The sequence below is a fragment of the Ptychodera flava genome, chromosome 19 (assembly GCF_041260155.1).
Source record: "Ptychodera flava strain L36383 chromosome 19, AS_Pfla_20210202, whole genome shotgun sequence".
Classification (NCBI taxonomy): domain Eukaryota; kingdom Metazoa; phylum Hemichordata; class Enteropneusta; family Ptychoderidae; genus Ptychodera; species Ptychodera flava.
The window spans coordinates 21,734,785-21,753,847 of NC_091946.1; the positions used below are offsets into that span (position 1 = coordinate 21,734,785).

At 37.8% G+C, this 19,063-nt stretch overlaps 2 protein-coding genes across 2 annotated transcripts; both read right to left on the minus strand.

Moving 5' to 3' along the window:
- Window positions 1–638: 638 nt before the first annotated feature.
- On the minus strand, window positions 639–1,736 carry LOC139118092 (melatonin receptor type 1B-B-like). Its single transcript, XM_070681386.1, has one exon. The coding sequence runs from the start codon at window positions 1,734–1,736 to the stop codon at window positions 639–641; it is 1,098 nt and encodes a 365-aa protein (XP_070537487.1).
- A 9,800-nt stretch (window positions 1,737–11,536) lies between these two features.
- Window positions 11,537–12,598, minus strand: LOC139118093 (melatonin receptor type 1B-B-like). The gene has a single exon (XM_070681387.1). It carries the CDS (start codon window positions 12,596–12,598, stop codon window positions 11,537–11,539), a length of 1,062 nt encoding a protein of 353 aa, XP_070537488.1.
- Window positions 12,599–19,063: the final 6,465 nt, after the last annotated feature.

The window sequence follows — 19,063 nt, forward strand, 5'->3', positions numbered from 1 at the left end:
ATTCAATCCAAATAAATTATAAGGTGCCTCGAAACATAAATGTTTTAAATTCACAGAATGGGAAAGAGTTGATAAGGAGTACAGAAACAAACTGACAGAGCGGCTAAGCTGGAGAATTTGTCTTAAATAGAATATCGTCACTACGTTACACTAGTAGCCGCAAATTTTATTGTTGACCAAAAGGCACGAACGATAGCGGGTTACCTATGTGTCATACAATATGAATCCTAGAAAATGTTTAATAACTGTGCTACTTTACAAATCTGTCAATGCAAGTCTGCTATTAATTTGGGAATACGAAATTATTCGAATATTACAATTGTCTTTAAAAGAAAACGAACTATAACAATACAAGAATTTTGATCTAACTTAGTATCGTTCTATCCATATCATCCTAGTTTGCTTGGAACTTTGTGAAGTATTCTCTTCGGTGCTTTACAAACATTTTGAGCAAAGTGACTTATTATTAAACTTTTATGAACACATTTGGAAAATAATTGCAACACAACACAAATATCGAGTATTTGGCTCGGACTGGGTACAGTTTCGTTCATTTTAGTGTTCTCAGTGTTCCGATGCTCGTTGCCAACCTCTCGAATATATGACTTTTGCAGTCCGCAGTCAAAAAGTTTATTCATTTACACGTTAGCACAATTGTTCGTACCGGGCAAAGTATCATTATCGCCGTTGTTGCCAGGAATTCTCAAATCTATCGCCTGCGTTGGTACCACTTGGTTCTTTGAACACAAGTATGAGCAGCGTATTAGTCTGCCCGTTAGTAGTTCTTTGTACGCCTCTTTGAAATGCCTGTTATTAGCTCCATAAAGCAAGGGGTTTATGGCTCCTCCAAGGTGTATCATGGGATAAGCTAGGACGGCACTCTCCGGTAACTGCCTCCACTCGCGTACACTTGAAACGAGCAGAATAATGGCATACGGCAGATAGCAGAGAAGTATCAGTGCAAAAACGGCAAATATCGTGAATAGCATGCGCAGCTCTTGTTGAGATGGACCTGAACTTAAATTTGAGCTTTGAGGCTGTGTGGCGGCATGGGCCCGCACAAGACGTCTGCTGTGCATCACATAAGCTATGATCAGAGTGTACGACAGAAGGACAAGAAATGAAGGCGTAAATGCAAGGAACATAACTGTGAACGGGGTCCCACTCATTCGACAGCGCAATATAGACGGGTCATAAAAAGACAGCGAAGTGTCTTGGTACACCGTGTAGAACGACACTATAGGTGTGCCCCAAGCAAAGGCTATAGCAAGACTCACAGTGATTCCGCTGGTCAGTCGCTGATATCTCGTGTTAAAGACAATGAACACGTAGCGATTGATGGAAATGAAAGCAGTCAGCCAGAGCGAAGTGGACATCATGAAAGGATGAAGTAAATTGTGAATGAGGCAGTACATTGATCCAAAGTGCCATTGCCGACGGTAGAAGGTATAGCTCATCGGTAGACAGAGGGACAGTGCTGCTATGATATCTGTAATGCTGAGATTTACCAAAAACACGTTCATCCACATTCTCAGTTTCTTCTTAAAAATGACTATCAGGATGAACAGGGTGTTACCGATTAAGGCTCCTACCGCAAACAGGAGTTCCACAGTACCGCAGAGTTGTGTTACCCAATAACCCGGCACATCATCAGTAGACCAAGTGTAGTGTTGGTTGCGTGTAGCATTCGTGTCGTTCATTGTGTCTACGGTCTTCAGTGAGCCAGGTGCATCCATCCCTGCAGTTGTTAGTGTGAGCGATTCACTTGTCCCTTTGGAAAGCTTCGATATGAAACCCCAAATAACTAAGACATATTTATATAGAAAACGTGACATCTTCTTCAGTCAATAATCAGGCACAACTGAAAATGCAAAGGTTACTGAATTGCCCCAACACAAGTAGCTGATTTAGCATTTGATGTCATTTCGCTTCCTGTCGTGCAAGGCTACTTCACAAAATGTTGGGGGGGGGGTGGCTGGAGGAATCGGAATTGAAATCCTATCTTTTTCAGATCTGCCTTAATACCCTCAAAAATATCCAAGCCACACGCACCAAACACTAATCAGTTCTGGCCATTATCACACACAATATATGAATCATATTTGATTCTGATCCGATAAGCCGTTCTCGAAATATCGCGTCGACAGACAGACAGACAGACAGATACACAGATATCGCTGCTACATTAGCTCTCGTGTGTTAACACGTAAGCCAAAATTGATACAAATTATAAAATTTTAACTTTTACTGAGGTACAAGTGATGTTTTAGAGCGTTACGAATTCTGTTCGCTCAGTTATTTGAACATACCAACGCCTACACTTAGCTGCGAGCATTTCCGGTTACAGTGAAAATATGTTTAACACGATTGGAACTAATTTGGGATATTCGAATTTTCATATTTTTCAAATTTCTCAAGTGTTAGGTGCAATATAGCTGAATGTTGCAATATCGCATATTAAAAAGTGTGTAATATCAAATGAAACGCAGATGAGATAACATTTGTAGATTTTAAAGACATAACTTCACCATCCAATTATCCCAAATTAGCTCCAATCGTGTTATTTCTATTTTAATAAGGGTTCATATCAATACTATCAGTACTACCTAAACAATAGGAGAATGGCAATAGAGGCATAGAATGTATGATAAAAAGGAGTTATTACACAAAGTTTGGTTGGTATCGCCCCGGGGGTATCACATCGTATTCTCGTGATATGTCAGCATTTTAACTCGTTGCTGCCTAGCCCTTGGTTCCGGAGGTGCGGAGTTTGAGGCCGCATTTGTGTATTGTGACGCTTCTATGGCCTCTCACATGTGAGAGGCCATAGAAGCGTCACAGTACACAAACGCGATTTCGAACTCTGCGCCTGCAGCTCTGGAACCCAGGGCTACTTGATGCCATACGAACGCTTGAAAACGATATCGACTTTATCGACCAAATTTCTCGTAAAAATGCCTAAATATTAAGCCAGATCTTGTTTAGGAACATATCTACCAAATAGCTAAGCTATCAGAAGAGTACTTTTTAGAAACTATTTTTCTGATCAAAAACAACAAAAGTTGCCCCAAAATACGAAATTGCATATTTCATCATAATGCAAAGTAAAACATTAAGATAATCTCTAGGAATCCGTATATCAAATATCAAAGGTATCAGACAAGCGGGTTTTTGAGGGAAAAAGTGACCAACACATATCCAAAATGTCAAAGCTGTCTGCCTAGCAGTTTTAAAACCAAAAAAAATTTTAACAATTGTTTTACCAATAATGACAAAAACTGCCTTCAAAATACAAATTTGCATATGTCCTCACAATTTGAAGAATCTGAATAAGGTCATTGCTAGGAACCTGTATACCTAATATTTAAGCTCTCGGACCAGCCGTTAAGAAGAAGATTTTTGACAAAAATAGCAAAATTAGCCAAAAAATCTATAAATTTGTATATTTCATCACAATTTGAATTAATCTGATTAAGATCGTCCACTGGAGGCCTTTAAATGAATCGGATTCGGACTGGTCGTTTATAAAAAGCTTTGAATGTAAAAAGTTGATGGACTCCAAACGACGGAAAACGACACACATCCACTGATTAAATAAGCTCCGCATCGCTGACAAAGGAGCTAAAAAGCTCTTTCTATCGCTTTGGCCTTTTAATATTATTCATTCATATCGCACTCTTAGCTTGTTGATTGTATCCTGCTTTGTATCCTGACAGCTTTTTGCCATATGCAAATGCACTAAACGATATTGCATGCTGTGTGTTAGAATGTTCACCGACGGTGGAAACATGATACTGATGTCTCTCTTTTTTGCTATAACTCGCAAAAGTGGTTTATTCTGGTAATTTATTTAATCGCTTTTGTCATTGATGGTAAATTACGATAGTAATTCATTGAACCCGTCAACCATCACACCCTTCTATAAAGCTTTATAAATATTACCATAGAGACAGAAAAAACCTCATGTGGGTACCAATGGATTCCTTGATTGAAGAGATGGACGACATGGTGTCCATAAATTATACTCCAAATCTCTTGAATATTTTTGGCAAAGGTATGGCGCATTCCATTCAAATAGTCACAAGGCTTCTTCATCTTAAGGATGCATTTTCTAGGCGTCGTATTATGACTGATTTTGTTTGGTCAATTGGAAAATACAGTAGGTTTGAAAGACTTAAAATGTTCTCCCAGGATACTCAGAGGAGTAACTCTTTACACTGTTTTAAGACATGGACAGGATCAATAACTATTGGGTAGCAGTACAATAATACCAACGAAAACACTTTAAATAAGTGATGGAGGGATATAATTCAGATAGGAAGCATTTTACATGGCGCTGATGATTCAAGACAACAATAGTTTATATTTAGAGCCAAAAATGAGTAATTATACTTTCTTCTGAACTCCACACGAGAATATTCACTTGAGTAAAATAATACTGCTATCATACTAGGTGTCTAAATGTTGTAGGAAACCATGCATTTCATACATACTTACAAAACGGAGTCTTTAAGCCGACAAATAAAAGTGGTATTAATGGTGTCTTTATTCAGTAATATTGGGTCTTCGTGCACTATTCTCTACAAAAAAATGGTCATGACAGTATAATTACAGCATAAGCAACTAACGAAAACTCCGTTCAGATTTACATGACAGTTAACATCTTTCTCAGTCCTATAGAATGAATTACATTTGTAGGTAATCATTTGAGGGCATTGTATGTAGTATTTAATATTTGACTTTAAATCATGTAAATGAATAACCTTGTTACACTACCCACTACATAATTAAGACAAATCAGAAGGAAATCATATTCACCTTCAGTTTATCAGCTCTCATATTATAAACAAAATCTCTAGTTTCTTATTTTATGTTTTCGTTCATATTTTCGATCCGTTCAAAATGGATAGAGCAAGATATCTTGCAAGATTTAGTGTATGTGTGGCAATATTCTTTTCGCTCGTGAGAAATTTGAAGTTGTCTGCACCACGACAGCAAAATATGAGAGCAAAAATTTCATTACATCATTTATTATACACATAACGCCAAAGTTTTAAACTTTAAAAATTCATTAAACGATCAACATCTAAGCGATGTAAGAAGTAGTATGTATGACTAATGAAAATGTCGTAATGATGAAAACCAGGCTACATTATTTTCATTCTGCCCTTATTTCGCTTCACTGACAGAAACAGGTAAACATTGATGGTAAAGAAATCACTGATCATTTTACGCTGCAGCTCTGATCATGGCTGCGTTTGATCTTAACGCCACATCATTCCTACTAGTTGTCATTGAGAACCTATTTACAGAAAATTACTGGGATAACAGCTAAAAGAGGGAAAACAGTCTTAGAAACGTGATATCTTCCTATAAAAAGATGATAAAAGGGAGATCAAAAAGTGAGATGAAATAGAATGTGTTCATTTAGATAATCATTCAATCCAAATAAATTATAAGGTGCCTCGAAACATAAATGTTTTAATTCACAGAATGGGAAAGAGTTGATAAGGAGTACAGAAACAAACTGACAGAGCGGCTAAGCTGGAGAATTTGTCTTAAATAGAATATCGTCACTACGTTACACTAGTAGCCGCAAATTTTATTGTTGACCAAAAGGCACGAACGATAGCGGGTTACCTATGTGTCATACAATATGAATCCTAGAAAATGTTTAATAACTGTGCTACTTTACAAATCTGTCAATGCAAGTCTGCTATTAATTTGGGAATACGAAATTATTCGAATATTACAATTGTCTTTAAAAGAAAACGAACTATAACAATACAAGAATTTTGATCTAACTTAGTATCGTTCTATCCATATCATCCTATCCCAATTAGGTTTAGTTTGCTTGGAACTTTTGTGAAGTATTCTCTTCGGTGCTTTACAAACATTTTGAGCAAAGTGACTTATTATTAAACTTTTATGAACACATTTGGAAAATAATTGCAACACAACACAAATATCGAGTATTTGGCTCGGACTGGGTACAGTTTCGTTCATTTTAGTGTTCTCAGTGTTCCGATGCTCGTTGCCAACCTCTCGAATATATGACTTTTGCAGTCCGCAGTCAAAAAGTTTATTCATTTACACGTTAGCACAATTGTTCGTACCGGGCAAAGTATCATTATCGCCGTTGTTGCCAGGAATTCTCAAATCTATCGCCTGCGTTGGTACCACTTGGTTCTTTGAACACAAGTATGAGCAGCGTATTAGTCTGCCCGTTAGTAGTTCTTTGTACGCCTCTTTGAAATGCCTGTTATTAGCTCCATAAAGCAAGGGGTTTATGGCTCCTCCAAGGTGTATCATGGGATAAGCTAGGACGGCACTCTCCGGTAACTGCCTCCACTCGCGTACACTTGAAACGAGCAGAATAATGGCATACGGCAGATAGCAGCAGAGAAGTATCAGTGCAAAAACGGCAAATATCGTGAATAGCATGCGCAGCTCTTGTTGAGATGGACCTGAACTTAAATTTGAGCTTTGAGGCTGTGTGGCGGCATGGGCCCGCACAAGACATCTGCTGTGCATCACATAAGCTATGATCAGAGTGTACGACAGAAGGACAAGAAATGAAGGTGTAAATGCAAGGAACATAACTGTGAACAGGGTCCCACTTATTCGACAGCTCAATATAGACGGGTCATAAAAAGACAGCGAAGTGTCTTGGTACGCCGTGTAGAACGACACTATAGGTGTGCCCCAAGCAAAGGCTATAGCAAGACTCACAGTGATTCCGCTGGTCAGTCGCTGATATCTCGTGTTAAAGACAATGAACACGTAGCGATTGATGGAAATGAAGCAGTCAGCCAGAGCGAAGTGGACATCATGAAAGGATGAAGTAAATGTGAATGAGGCAGTACATTGATCCAAAGTGCCATTGCCGACGGTAGAAGGTATAGCTCATCGGTAGACAGAGGGACAGTGCTGCTATGATATCTGTAATGCTGAGATTTACCAAAAACACGTTCATCCACGTTCTCAGTTTCTTCTTAAAAATGACTATCAGGATGAACAGGGTGTTACTGATTAAGGCTCCTACCGCAAACAGGAGTTCCACAGTACCGCAGAGTTGTGTTACCCAATAACCCGGCACATCATCAGTAGACCAAGTGTAGTGTTGGTTGCGTGTAGCATTCGTGTCGTTCATTGTGTCTACGGTCTTCAGTGAGCCAGGTGCATCCATCCCTGCAGTTGTTAGTGTGAGCGATTCACTTGTCCCTTTGGAAAGCTTCGATATGAAACCCCAAATAACTAAGACATATTTATATAGAAAACGTGACATCTTCTTCAGTCAATAATCAGGCACAACTGAAAATGCAAAGGTTACTGAATTGCCCCAACACAAGTAGCTGATTTAGCATTTGATGTCATTTCGCTTCCTGTCGTGCAAGGCTACTTCACAAAATGTTGGGGGGGGGGGGGTGGCTGGAGGAATCGGAATTGAAATCCTATCTTTTTCAGATCTGCCTTAATACCCTCAAAAATATCCAAGCCACACGCACCAAACACTAATCAGTTCTGGCCATTATCACACACAATATATGAATCATATTTGATTCTGATCCGATAAGCCGTTCTCGAAATATCGCGCCAACAGACAGACAGATACACAGATATCGCTGCTACATTAGCTCTCGTGTGTTAACACGTAAGCCAAAATTGATACAAATTATAAAATTTTAACTTTTACTGAGGTACAAGTGATGTTTTAGAGCGTTACGAATTCTGTTCGCTCAGTTATTTGAACATACCAACGCCTACACTTAGCTGCGAGCATTTCCGGTTACAGTGAAAATATGTTTAACACGATTGGAACTAATTTGGGATATTCGAATTTTCATATTTTTCAAATTTCTCAAGTGTTAGGTGCAATATAGCTGAATGTTGCAATATCGCATATTAAAAAGTGTGTAATATCAAATGAAACGCAGATGAGATAACATTTGTAGATTTTAAAGACATAACTTCACCATCCAATTATCCCAAATTAGCTCCAATCGTGTTATTTCTATTTTAATAAGGGTTCATATCAATACTATCAGTACTACCTAAACAATAGGAGAATGGCAATAGAGGCATAGAATGTATGATAAAAAGGAGTTATTACACAAAGTTTGGTTGGTATCGCCCCGGGGGTATCACATCGTATTCTCGTGATATGTCAGCATTTTAACTCGTTGCTGCCTAGCCCTTGGTTCCGGAGGTGCGGAGTTTGAGGCCGCGTTTGTGTACTGTGACGCTTCTATGGCCTCTCACATGTGAGAGGCCATAGAAGCGTCACAGTACACAAACGCGACCTCGAACTCTGCGCCTGCAGCTCTGGAACCCAGGGCTACTTGATGCCATACGAACGCTTGAAAACGATATCGACTTTATCGACCAAATTTCTCGTAAAAATGCCTAAATATTAAGCCAGATCTTGTTTAGGAACATATCTACCAAATAGCTAAGCTATCAGAAGAGTACTTTTTAGAAACTATTTTTCTGATCAAAAACAACAAAAGTTGCCCCAAAATACGAAATTGCATATTTCATCATAATGCAAAGTAAAACATTAAGATAATCTCTAGGAATCCGTATATCAAATATCAAAGGTATCAGACAAGCGGGTTTTTGAGGGAAAAAGTGACCAACACATATCCAAAATGTCAAAGCTGTCTGCCTAGCAGTTTTAAACCAAAAAAACTTTTAACAATTGTTTTACCAATAATGACAAAAACTGCCTTCAAAATACAAATTTGCATATGTCCTCACAATTTGAAGAATCTGAACAAGGTCATTGCTAGGAACCTGTATACCTAATATTTAAGCTGTCAGACCAGCCGTTAAGAAGAAGAAGATTTTTGACAAAAAATAGCAAAATTAGCTAAAAAATATATAAACTTGCATATTTCATCACAATTTGAACAAATATGATTAAGATCGTCCCCTGGGGGCCTTTAAATGATTAGGACTGGTCGTTTTGTAGAAGCTTTGAATGTAAAAAGTTGATGGCCTCCGAACGACGGAAAACGACACACATCCACTGATTAAATAAGATCCGCATCGCTGACAAAGGAGCTAAAAAGCTCTTTCTATCGCTTTGGCCTTTTAATATTATTCATTTTTATCGCACTCTTAGCTTATTGATTGTATCCTGCTTTGTATCCTGACACATTTTTGCCAAATGCAAATGCACTAAACGATATTGCATGCTGTGTGTTAGAATGTTCACCGACGGTGGAAACATGATACTGATGTCTCTCTTTTTTGCTATAACTCGCAAAAGTGGTTTATTCTGGTAATTTATTTAATCGCTTTTGTCATTGATGGTAAATTACGATAGTAATTCATTGAACCCGTCAACCATCACACCATTCTATAAAGCTTTATAAATATTACCATTGAGACAGAAAGAACCTTATCTGAGTTCCAATGGATTCCCTTGATTGAAGAGATGGACGGAATGGTGTCCATGAATTATACTCAAAATCTCTTGAATATTTTTGGCAAAGGTATGGCGCATTCCATTCAAACAGTCACAAGGCTTCTTCATCTTAAGGATGGGTTTTCTAGGCGTCGTATTATGACTGATTTTGTTTGGTCAATTGGAAAATACAGTAGGTTTGAAAGACTTAAAATGTTCTCCCGGGATACCCATGGGAGTAATTCTTTACACTGTTTCCAGACATGGACAGGATCAATAACTATTGGGTATCAGTACAATGATACCAACGAAAACACTTTAAATAAGTGATGGAGGGATATAATTCAGATAGGAAGCATTTTACACTTGCGCTGATGATTCACGACAACAATAATTTATATTTAGAGCCAAAAATGAGTAATACTTTCTTCTGAACTCCACACGAGAATATTCACTTGAGTACAATAATACTGCTATCATACTAGGTGTCTAAAGGTTGTAGGAAACCATGCATTTCATACATACTTACAAAACGGAGTCTTTAAGCCGACAAATAAAAGTGGTTTTAATGGTGTCTTTATTTAGTAATATTGGGTCTTCGTGCCACTCTTCTCTACAAAAAAATGGTCATGACAGTATAATTACAGCATAAGCAACTAACGAAAAACCGTTCAGATTTACATGTCAGTCAACATCTTTCTCAATCCTATAGAATGAATTACATTTGTAGGTAGTTATTTGAGAGCATTGTATGTAGTATTTAATGTTTGACTTTAAATCATGTAAATGAATAACCTTGTTACACTAACCACAACAACATTAAGACAAATCAGAAGGAAATCATATTCATCTTCAGTTTATCAGCTCTCATATAATAAACAAAATCTCTAGTTTCGATTTATTTCATGTTTTCGTTCATATTTTCGATCCGTTCAAAATGGATAGAGCAAGACATCTTGCAAAATTTAGTGTATGTGCGGCAATATTCTTTTCGCTCGTGAGAAATTTGAAATTGTCTGCACCATGACAGCAAAATACGAGAGCAAAAATTTCGCCGCATCATTTATCATGAACATAAAATTCCATTAAACGATCAACATCAAAACCGATGTAAGAAGCACTTTACGTGACTAATGAATGTCATGATGATGAAAACCAGGCTAGATTATTTTCATTCTGCCCTTATTTCGCTTCACTGAATGAAATAGGTAAAGTTTTGATGATAGAGAAGTAATAATATGGTTGTAGCTCTGATCATGGCTGTGTTTGATCTTTAATCCTTTCACAATCATAGTTTGACGCCACATCATTCCTACTAGTTGTTATTAAGAACCTATTTACAGAAAATTGGGGGGATGCGATATGAACAGCTAATAGAGGGAAAACAGTCTTAGAAACGGGATATCTTCCTATAAAAAAATGATACAACAGAGATCAAAAAGTGAGATGAAAAAGAATGTGTTCCTTTGGATAATCATCCAATCGAAATAAAGTGTAAGGTTCCTCGAAACATAAATGTTGTTAATTCACAGAATGGGAAAGAGTTGATAAGCAGTACAGAAACAAACTGACAGAGGGACTAAGCTGGAGAATTTGTCTTAAATAGAATATCGTCACTACGTTACACTTGTAGCCGCAAATTTTATTGTTGACCAAAAGGTACGAACGATAGCGGGTTACATATGTGTCATACAAGATGAATCCGAGAAAATGTTTAATAACTGTGCTCCTTTACAACTCTGTCAATGCAAGTCTGCTATTAATTTTGGAACACGAAATTATTCGAATATTACAATAGTCTATACAAAACGAACTATAACAATACACGAATTTCGATCTATAACTTAGTATCGTTCTATCCATATCATCCTATCCCAATTAGGTTTGGTTTGCTGGGAAACTTTGTGAAGTATTCTCTTCGGTGCTTTACAAACATTTTGAGCAAAGTGACTTATTATTACACTATTATGAATACATCTGGAAAATAATTGCAACACAAATATCGAGTATTTGGCTCGGACTGGGTACAGTTTCGTTCATTTTAGCGCTCTTCATGTTCCGATGCTCGTTGCCAACCTCTCGAACATATGACCTTTGCAGTCCGCAGTCAAAAAGTTTGTTCATTTACACGTTAGCACTATTGTTCGTACCGGGCAAAGTATCATTATCGCCGTTGTTTCCAGGAATTCTCAAATCTATCGCCTGCGTTGGTACCACTTGGTTCTTTGACCACAAGTATGAGCAGAGTATTAGTCTGCCCGTTAGTAGTTCTTTGTACGCCTCTTTGAAATGCCTGTTATTAGCTCCGTAAAGCAAGGGGTTTATGGCTCCTCCTATGTGTATCAAGGGATACGCTAGGACGGCACTCTCCGGTAACTGCCTCCGCTCGCTTACACTTGAAACGAGGAGAATAATGGCATACGGCAGATAGAAGAGAAGTATCAGTGCAAAAACGGCAAATATCGTGAATAGCATGCGCAGCTCTTGTGGAGATGGACCTGAACTTAAATTTGAGCTTTGAGGCTGTGTGGCGGCATGGGCCCGCACACGACGTCTGCTGTGCATCACATAAGCTATGATCAGAGTGTACGACAGAAGGACAAGACATGAAGGCGTAAATGCAAGGAACATAACTATGAACGGGGTCCCACTCATTCGACAGCGCAATATAGATGGGTCATAAAAAGACAGCGAAGTGTCTTGGTACACCGTGTAGAACGACACTATAGGTGTGCCCCAAGCAAAGGCTATAGCAAGACTCACAGTGATTCCGCTGGTCAGTCGCTGATATCTCGTGTTAAAGACAATGAACACGTAGCGATTGATGGAAATGAAAGCAGTCAGCCAGAGCGAGGTGGACATCATGAAAGGATGAAGTAAATTGTGAATGAGGCAGTACATTGATCCAAAGTGCCATTGCCGACGGTAGAAGGTATAGCTCATCGGTAGACAGAGGGACAGTGCTGCTATGATATCTGTAATGCTGAGATTTACCAAAAACACGTTCATCCACGTTCTCAGTTTCTTCTTAAAAATGACTATCAGGATGAACAGGGTGTTACCGATTAGGGCTCCTACCGCAAACAGGAGTTCCACAGTACCGCAGAGTTGTGTTACCCAATAACCCGGCACATCATCAGTAGACCAAGTGTAGTGTTGGTTGCGTGTAGCATTCGTGTCGTTCATTGCGTCTGCGGTCTTAGAGTCAGTGAGCCAGGTGCATCCAACCCTGTAGTTGTTAGTTTGAGCGATTCACTTGTCCCTTTGGAAAGCTTCGATATGAAACCCCAAATAACTAAGACATATTTATATAGGAAACGTGGCAACTTCTTCGGTCAATAATCAGGCACAACTGAAAATGGAAAGGTTATTGAACTGCCTAAACACAAGCACCTGATTTAGCATTTGAAGTCATTTCGCTTCTACTGTCGTGCAAGGCTACGTTCACAAAAATGTTGGGAGGGGGAGCTGGCGGAATCGGAATTCAAATCCTATTTTTTTCAGATCCCCCTTAAATACCCTAAAAATGTTCAGGTCCCCTCGTCTTTATGATCAAAATTTCTCAAGTCCCCTCCCCAAAATTATAATATAGCCGTATTTTTATTAGAAATTTAGCAATGTATGCAGAGTAAAAATGTATTGCGTAGTTCTGCTCGCAAATGTTCGACACTACCTCTTATCAGCTTGTTGTAGAGCCATAAGGCAGTTTATTAAAATGATTCATTTTAAATGCATCAGTGGACTTTTTTGATTTATCAGTCTAGGCCGACTTGAGTTTATTTAACTCTGTCCAGGGTAACAGCACCAGTTGAAGAGCACAAAAAATGACAATCATGAAAGAGTATGCAAATTGTGAATTCCTGGCTACATTTGCAAAAATGCGAAAAACCGGACACAGTGACATACCGAAAACATATTGTTCCAAAAGTACTTGATATATAGGACTTAGATGCTACGTATGTTCTACAAAATTGGCAATACTGGAAGGTTAGAATATTCCATCAAATAAACGTTTGAATCTCAGAAATTTTGGGTGTAATAATGGCAATTTTTTAAAAAAATGAATGGTTTCATTTAGTCACACATTTTTCTATTTAAATTCGAGTATTTATTTTTCAAAGTTTCACTTTTGCATTATTGTGCTATGAGATGTGTAAATTTCTTGGACTGCATGAACTTGAAATGAATGGGTTTATATATTTATTTAAAGTGATTTTCGAGAAAAACAATGACTTTTCATCGTACTTTTGTAGAAAATCAAGCATGGTGACCCCATCTAGTTTCTCTAATATTTGATTATTCCCATATGCCAGAATTCGAAAATGTATGGTAACTGTTAAGTCTCGTAGTCTTTCATGTGTTGCTCTCTGGCCTGATTAAATTTGTGCACACGTATGTTTTACTGTCAATTGAACGTCCTGTGACCCAAACTCTTCTTTAACTACATCAGAGTCAGCGCTACGTGTGGCACTGTCACTGCCAGTATGCAGTGGTAGTTACACTTCCCGTACGCAGTAGCGCTGTGAACTTTGTATTTTGACAATATTTTTGTACACTTTATACAACTGTGTTCTTGTTCTTCTCCTTACAGCATGTTGAACTGTCCAGTATTCAGCTAACCAACACAACCTGTGTATGTTTACCGTGCATTTGTATCATTGATAAGATTTCAGTCTGGAATCTAATTCCATTATCACCACTATTTAGATATATAGGCCTTGTTGACAAACTGATGTATTTCAGCACGCTATTGAGAGACACCAATAAACTGTATTTGATACATTGCATAGAAATATTTAAAAAAAAACTATCAACAGTTGCAGCTCTGCCTCGTTACAAGGCCAACTTGTCGTTTTTATGAAGTTCATATATATATTTTTTTAGATTTATTCGAGAGTAACGTCTTAAAGTGCGACAAAATGGTTCTAGATTTTGTTTAATTATTACCAACATTGGAACCATTTGATGACATCAAAATGTTTGGGACTAAAAATGTTTTCAGGTTTCCCCCCTGTAGGCAAAGCAAAACTCTCAAGTCCCCCCTCGAATACCCCAAGAATTCCTCCAGCCCCTCTCACCGTTTTTGTGAACGCAGCCCTAGCTCCAATGAAATCAACACATTGTTAAAAATCAAAATCATTGGTGAAAGAGCTAAAAAGAAATCAGGGGGCACGTTTCCTTGTAACTCTGGAATATTATAAAGTTTCAATGCCAAAGATGACGATTCTTGTCACAAGATTACTTTGTAGATTGATATGCGTGCATTAACTTCAACAGCATGGTATTCTTCCTTCTCTCTGTATAAAGTTTAACGGTCACCCAGCCATTATGAGATGGAGGCTTTCAAGCAAAGTCATTTCTATTTTCTACAGTCAGGCCTTGAGTGACTGCCGTCGGACATAGAGGCTATCATTCACATGTTCAGAGTAAATGCAAAATGAATTTAGACTACTCAAAACGAGATGACAATGAAACATGAACATCGTTAGGGGTGTACCATTTGATATCATAGGGGTGGTCTGGAAGATTGATGAGGGAGTATTCTTTTTAACCTGATCCATTGTATATAATTTTGTTCCACGCTCTGATTTCTGGCAACTATTTTTTGCACTCCTTATTTTAGTAGACTTTTTCCCAACAACAAATGACGAGAGTCCGTTACCGCGTGTGGATTAAAATGTCGTACATTAGATAATCATAATAAATTGGGGCATAATATTTAGACATCATAATGATACTTGTTTAGTTATTAAAGTTCATTCTGTCGGTAAAACCCGTCTGCCTATCTCTGTCGGCACAAGGTTCGATGGATATTCATGAAACACGAAAACGTGTCGAAAAATGTCCTCTATTAGTGCTTTGCAGGGATTTTTGTAGAGCTGTCTTGATATCCTTTTTGTCTGTGATGCTGTTAAACTTTTCTATTCAAACGAGATAGACATCATGTTTATCCTGGATGTGTTCCATTTATACCTGTGGTCCGGGTTTAAGTTATTAGGCTTAAGTTGATTCAGTTCAAATTAAATATTTGTCATTATCCGTTAATTTAAACTATACCTTTGAGCAAGCATATGACCGTCACGGATAATCACTGTTTCTTTGTCAGGTGTTCGCTAAGTATTCCCTATTTTACGTACCAATGCAAGCTGCCTAAATGAGAGAATTCTTATTATTCACATTTAACTTTGCGATGTCAGACATCAGCGAGAAGAAACAAGCTAAAAAACTGAACAAAAAGTTGTAAAAGCAAAAAGTTACTACATTTACTGGCCACGATTATACCCTTTGGATCCAGCTATGAGAAAGATACATTGTACTCTAAACATAATCCCCTTACCAATTTCGCCAACGAACCATAGCATATATGACGCAGCTCAAAATTTGCGCCCGAAGGGCGCCCTGAAAATAAGAAATGTGTTCAAGAAGTAACTTTTGATGGATTTTGATTTTCTTTTATCTAAGTGCGTCATCTTTTTTTTGCCAAGCCTTCTCTTGCAGATGATTTTTCATCGACATTTACTGTGAAGCTTTTTCTTCCGAAAATTTTCCAGACCCCGAAGGATATCAATTTGTCCATCCCTTGGTTCTATTTCATAAGGATCAACGTCATTCGTTTACGTAACTGAAGTAAACTGTGCCTCAGAAGAAACTTCAGAAGTAACTTTCGATGGATCTTGATTTTCTTTCACCTACGTGCGTCATCTTTTTGTGAGGCCTTCTCTTTCAGATGTGTTTTCATTTACATTTACTCGGAATAACTTTTTTAAATCTTCCAGACCCCCCAAGGATATTAAATTGTCCACCCTTTTGTTCCATTTTATAAAGATCAACGTCATGCGTTTACGTAACTGAAGAAAACTATGCGCTAAGAGGCCCTGGTGAAGATTTTTTTCTGTGGATTCTGAATTTTGACTCTGACGGGTGATGCAGGAGCCAAACTTTTGAGATACTTGGTATAACATTTGCACTTTGACGATGCATTGTACATTTTGATCGTGACGAAAACCGACATAATGGTTTTGAGCACGGAATCATCGCTGAACATATCACCTATTGCTCCTAATACTTCAATGATGACCATTTCCGAAATCAGTGGCAAAATCGATGGAAGTCGACCGTGCTTGCGCTCGACGAATTTGTAGAAGGTTGCTTGGCAATAAGTGATGGTAATAACTATCCCTGATTGATATTATTCCGCAGTTGGGTATTCAACTTCAGCTTGAACAATTTTAATATTGGATGTGAACACAGGTATTTACACTTTGAAGGACGTTTACGTATAGGTTCAGAAAGGGAGTAGCAGTAAAATATTGTCCGGAGGGTGTAAAATGGGTGTTCTTCATATAGTGAAAATACCCTCAGCCCTTCATAAAAGTTAGGGACTGAACAGAAATGAAAGGGTGGGGAGGGCCGTTGTTTTGTCAAAATGACGCTGCGCTAAAAATAGTGACCCTTCAAAATCGTTTGCTCAAAAAATATTAACCTTCCCAAATTTCCATGCGCAAAAGGATAAAACAACCAAAAAAGTAACCCTTCTCGTGCATGACACATTCCATGTCAATGTTTTAATTTTACTCTGATTTCTAATTTGACCTTTGAACATTCAAATAATACTTTTCAGCCTTTAAAATAATCACTTTTATGCAATTTTTTTCAAGTAATTCAATGAAAAAAGATCACATCTCACAATAAATAATTCTATCAACTACTTGCAGTACAATTGACTATTCAAATCAACAAGGACAATAGCTGTAATTGTTACCTTTATTTATAGACTGGCTTGTAATTGTACGGAGAGCACTATTATTGTTTGTCAAAAAACTTATTACAGCCTATAAGTCACTACTGAAAAACATTGACCTATAAAAGGACAGATATAGCAAGTTTTGTCGGAGAAAATGTTTTATAGTTTACCCCTAGACTACAATGAGAATTGTATTGATATTTTTAGCTTAAATTCCGACATTTGTTTTCACATCTGCACTTTCAAACACCCTATCCTGATCTAGAACATTTGTATTAACTGCCAAACACTTATAAAGCAAAGATTTAGTTATTTTATTATTGTAAAAGATTATCCATAACTTTCTCATTGGCTACAATGTATAATGAAATTTGTATCAGTGAGATTCGAATCTCAAATTTCTTGTACACATATGCACTTGTAACTACCCTTTTCTAATCAAGTACATTTATGTTAATTATCAAATGTCTATAAATGCACAGATTTAGCTAGTTCTATAAGCAAAAAACAGGATGGTTGGACAGTCTCATATACATTACGTTTACTTTTTTGTACGTGGCACACAAGTTTTGTAGATAACAAAAGAACCGACTCATTTGAGTGTCGGGATAGAACACACGAGGGAATGGCTAAATTAGTTATAGAGTTGATCATAGTGACCGAAGTTAATTAGGACAGCACTCTGGCTAAACAATACGTACTGATGCCAATCTGTTTTTATAGACACACAACGATAAACATCGGAGTGGAGAGTTACATGATAAGCATTTCACTCAAATGAGTCGGTTCTTTTTATCTACAATGCTATCTACAAACTTGTGTGGGACGTACAAAAAAGTAAACGTAATGTATATGAGCCTGTCCAACCATCCTGTTTTTCGCTGTATGAATAGTTGTATCATAGGCTCCCATGTGTAGTGAATCAACACGTTTGATGAAATCCAAAAATCAAATTTCTTGTACACACATGCCCACTTCAAGCAATGTACATTTATACAAATTATCAAACATATATAAATAGCTTATTATGAAGTGGGAAATTGTTAATAATTTGCCCAATAGATTCCAATGTATTATGGTTTGATCTTTTTGGGTGAAGCACTATATCGGGCATATCTTGCCTTCTCATAGGTGCGATAGTTGTGCAAAGAAGATGACCCTCCCCTAAAGGCATGCGTGAAATTTCATGACCCTTCAAAAACGCTTTCGCAAAAAATGGCGACCCACTCCAAAAAAAAATAAACAACCACAAAAAAACACAAAAAAACACAAAAAAACCCACCGGCCCATCCCCTCCTTTAATTTCTGTCCAGTCCTCTATTTGATCATACCAACGCGTACACCTACCTGTAAGCAGTTCTTGTTACAGTGAAAATGTTTTCTATACTGACATGTTGAACTAAGGGGAAATATCAATACTATCTGAACAATAGGAGAATGGAAATGCAGGCATAGAATGTATGATAAAACGGCGTTATTGCACAAAGCTTGGTCGGTATCGCATCGTATTCTCGTGATGTGTCAGCATTTTGATCCATTGCTACGTTGCGAACGCTTGAATACGATATCGACTTTGATATCGACCACACTTCGTGTAAAACCCCCTAAATATTAATTCCGACCTTGTTTATTTTGTTATTGCATATGAGATTTGAAGTTGAGATGGGTAGCAGATCCGTCGAGTCACTCCGATAATATCGCGATAGAATTCGGATTAGCAACCACCCCCCCCCCCTTCACTTTTAAGAACTCTGTCCATTAGTAATCACATTTATTGCAGAGATGTCACTTCTCCTCTTGTGCATTGAGGTGTTGTGATGTGTTGTCTGCTCCTGTTCGCTGCACATTACAAGAAGACACATTTGAAGAAATAGCGCAGTGGAAAATAGCCTTGACAGTTGGCTGCA

Coding starts and splice junctions, on each gene's coding strand:
- LOC139118093 (XM_070681387.1), bottom strand. CDS start 12,598: ATGAACGACACGAATGCTACACGCAACCAACACTACACTTGGTCTACT.
- LOC139118092 (XM_070681386.1), bottom strand. CDS start 1,736: ATGGATGCACCTGGCTCACTGAAGACCGTAGACACAATGAACGACACG.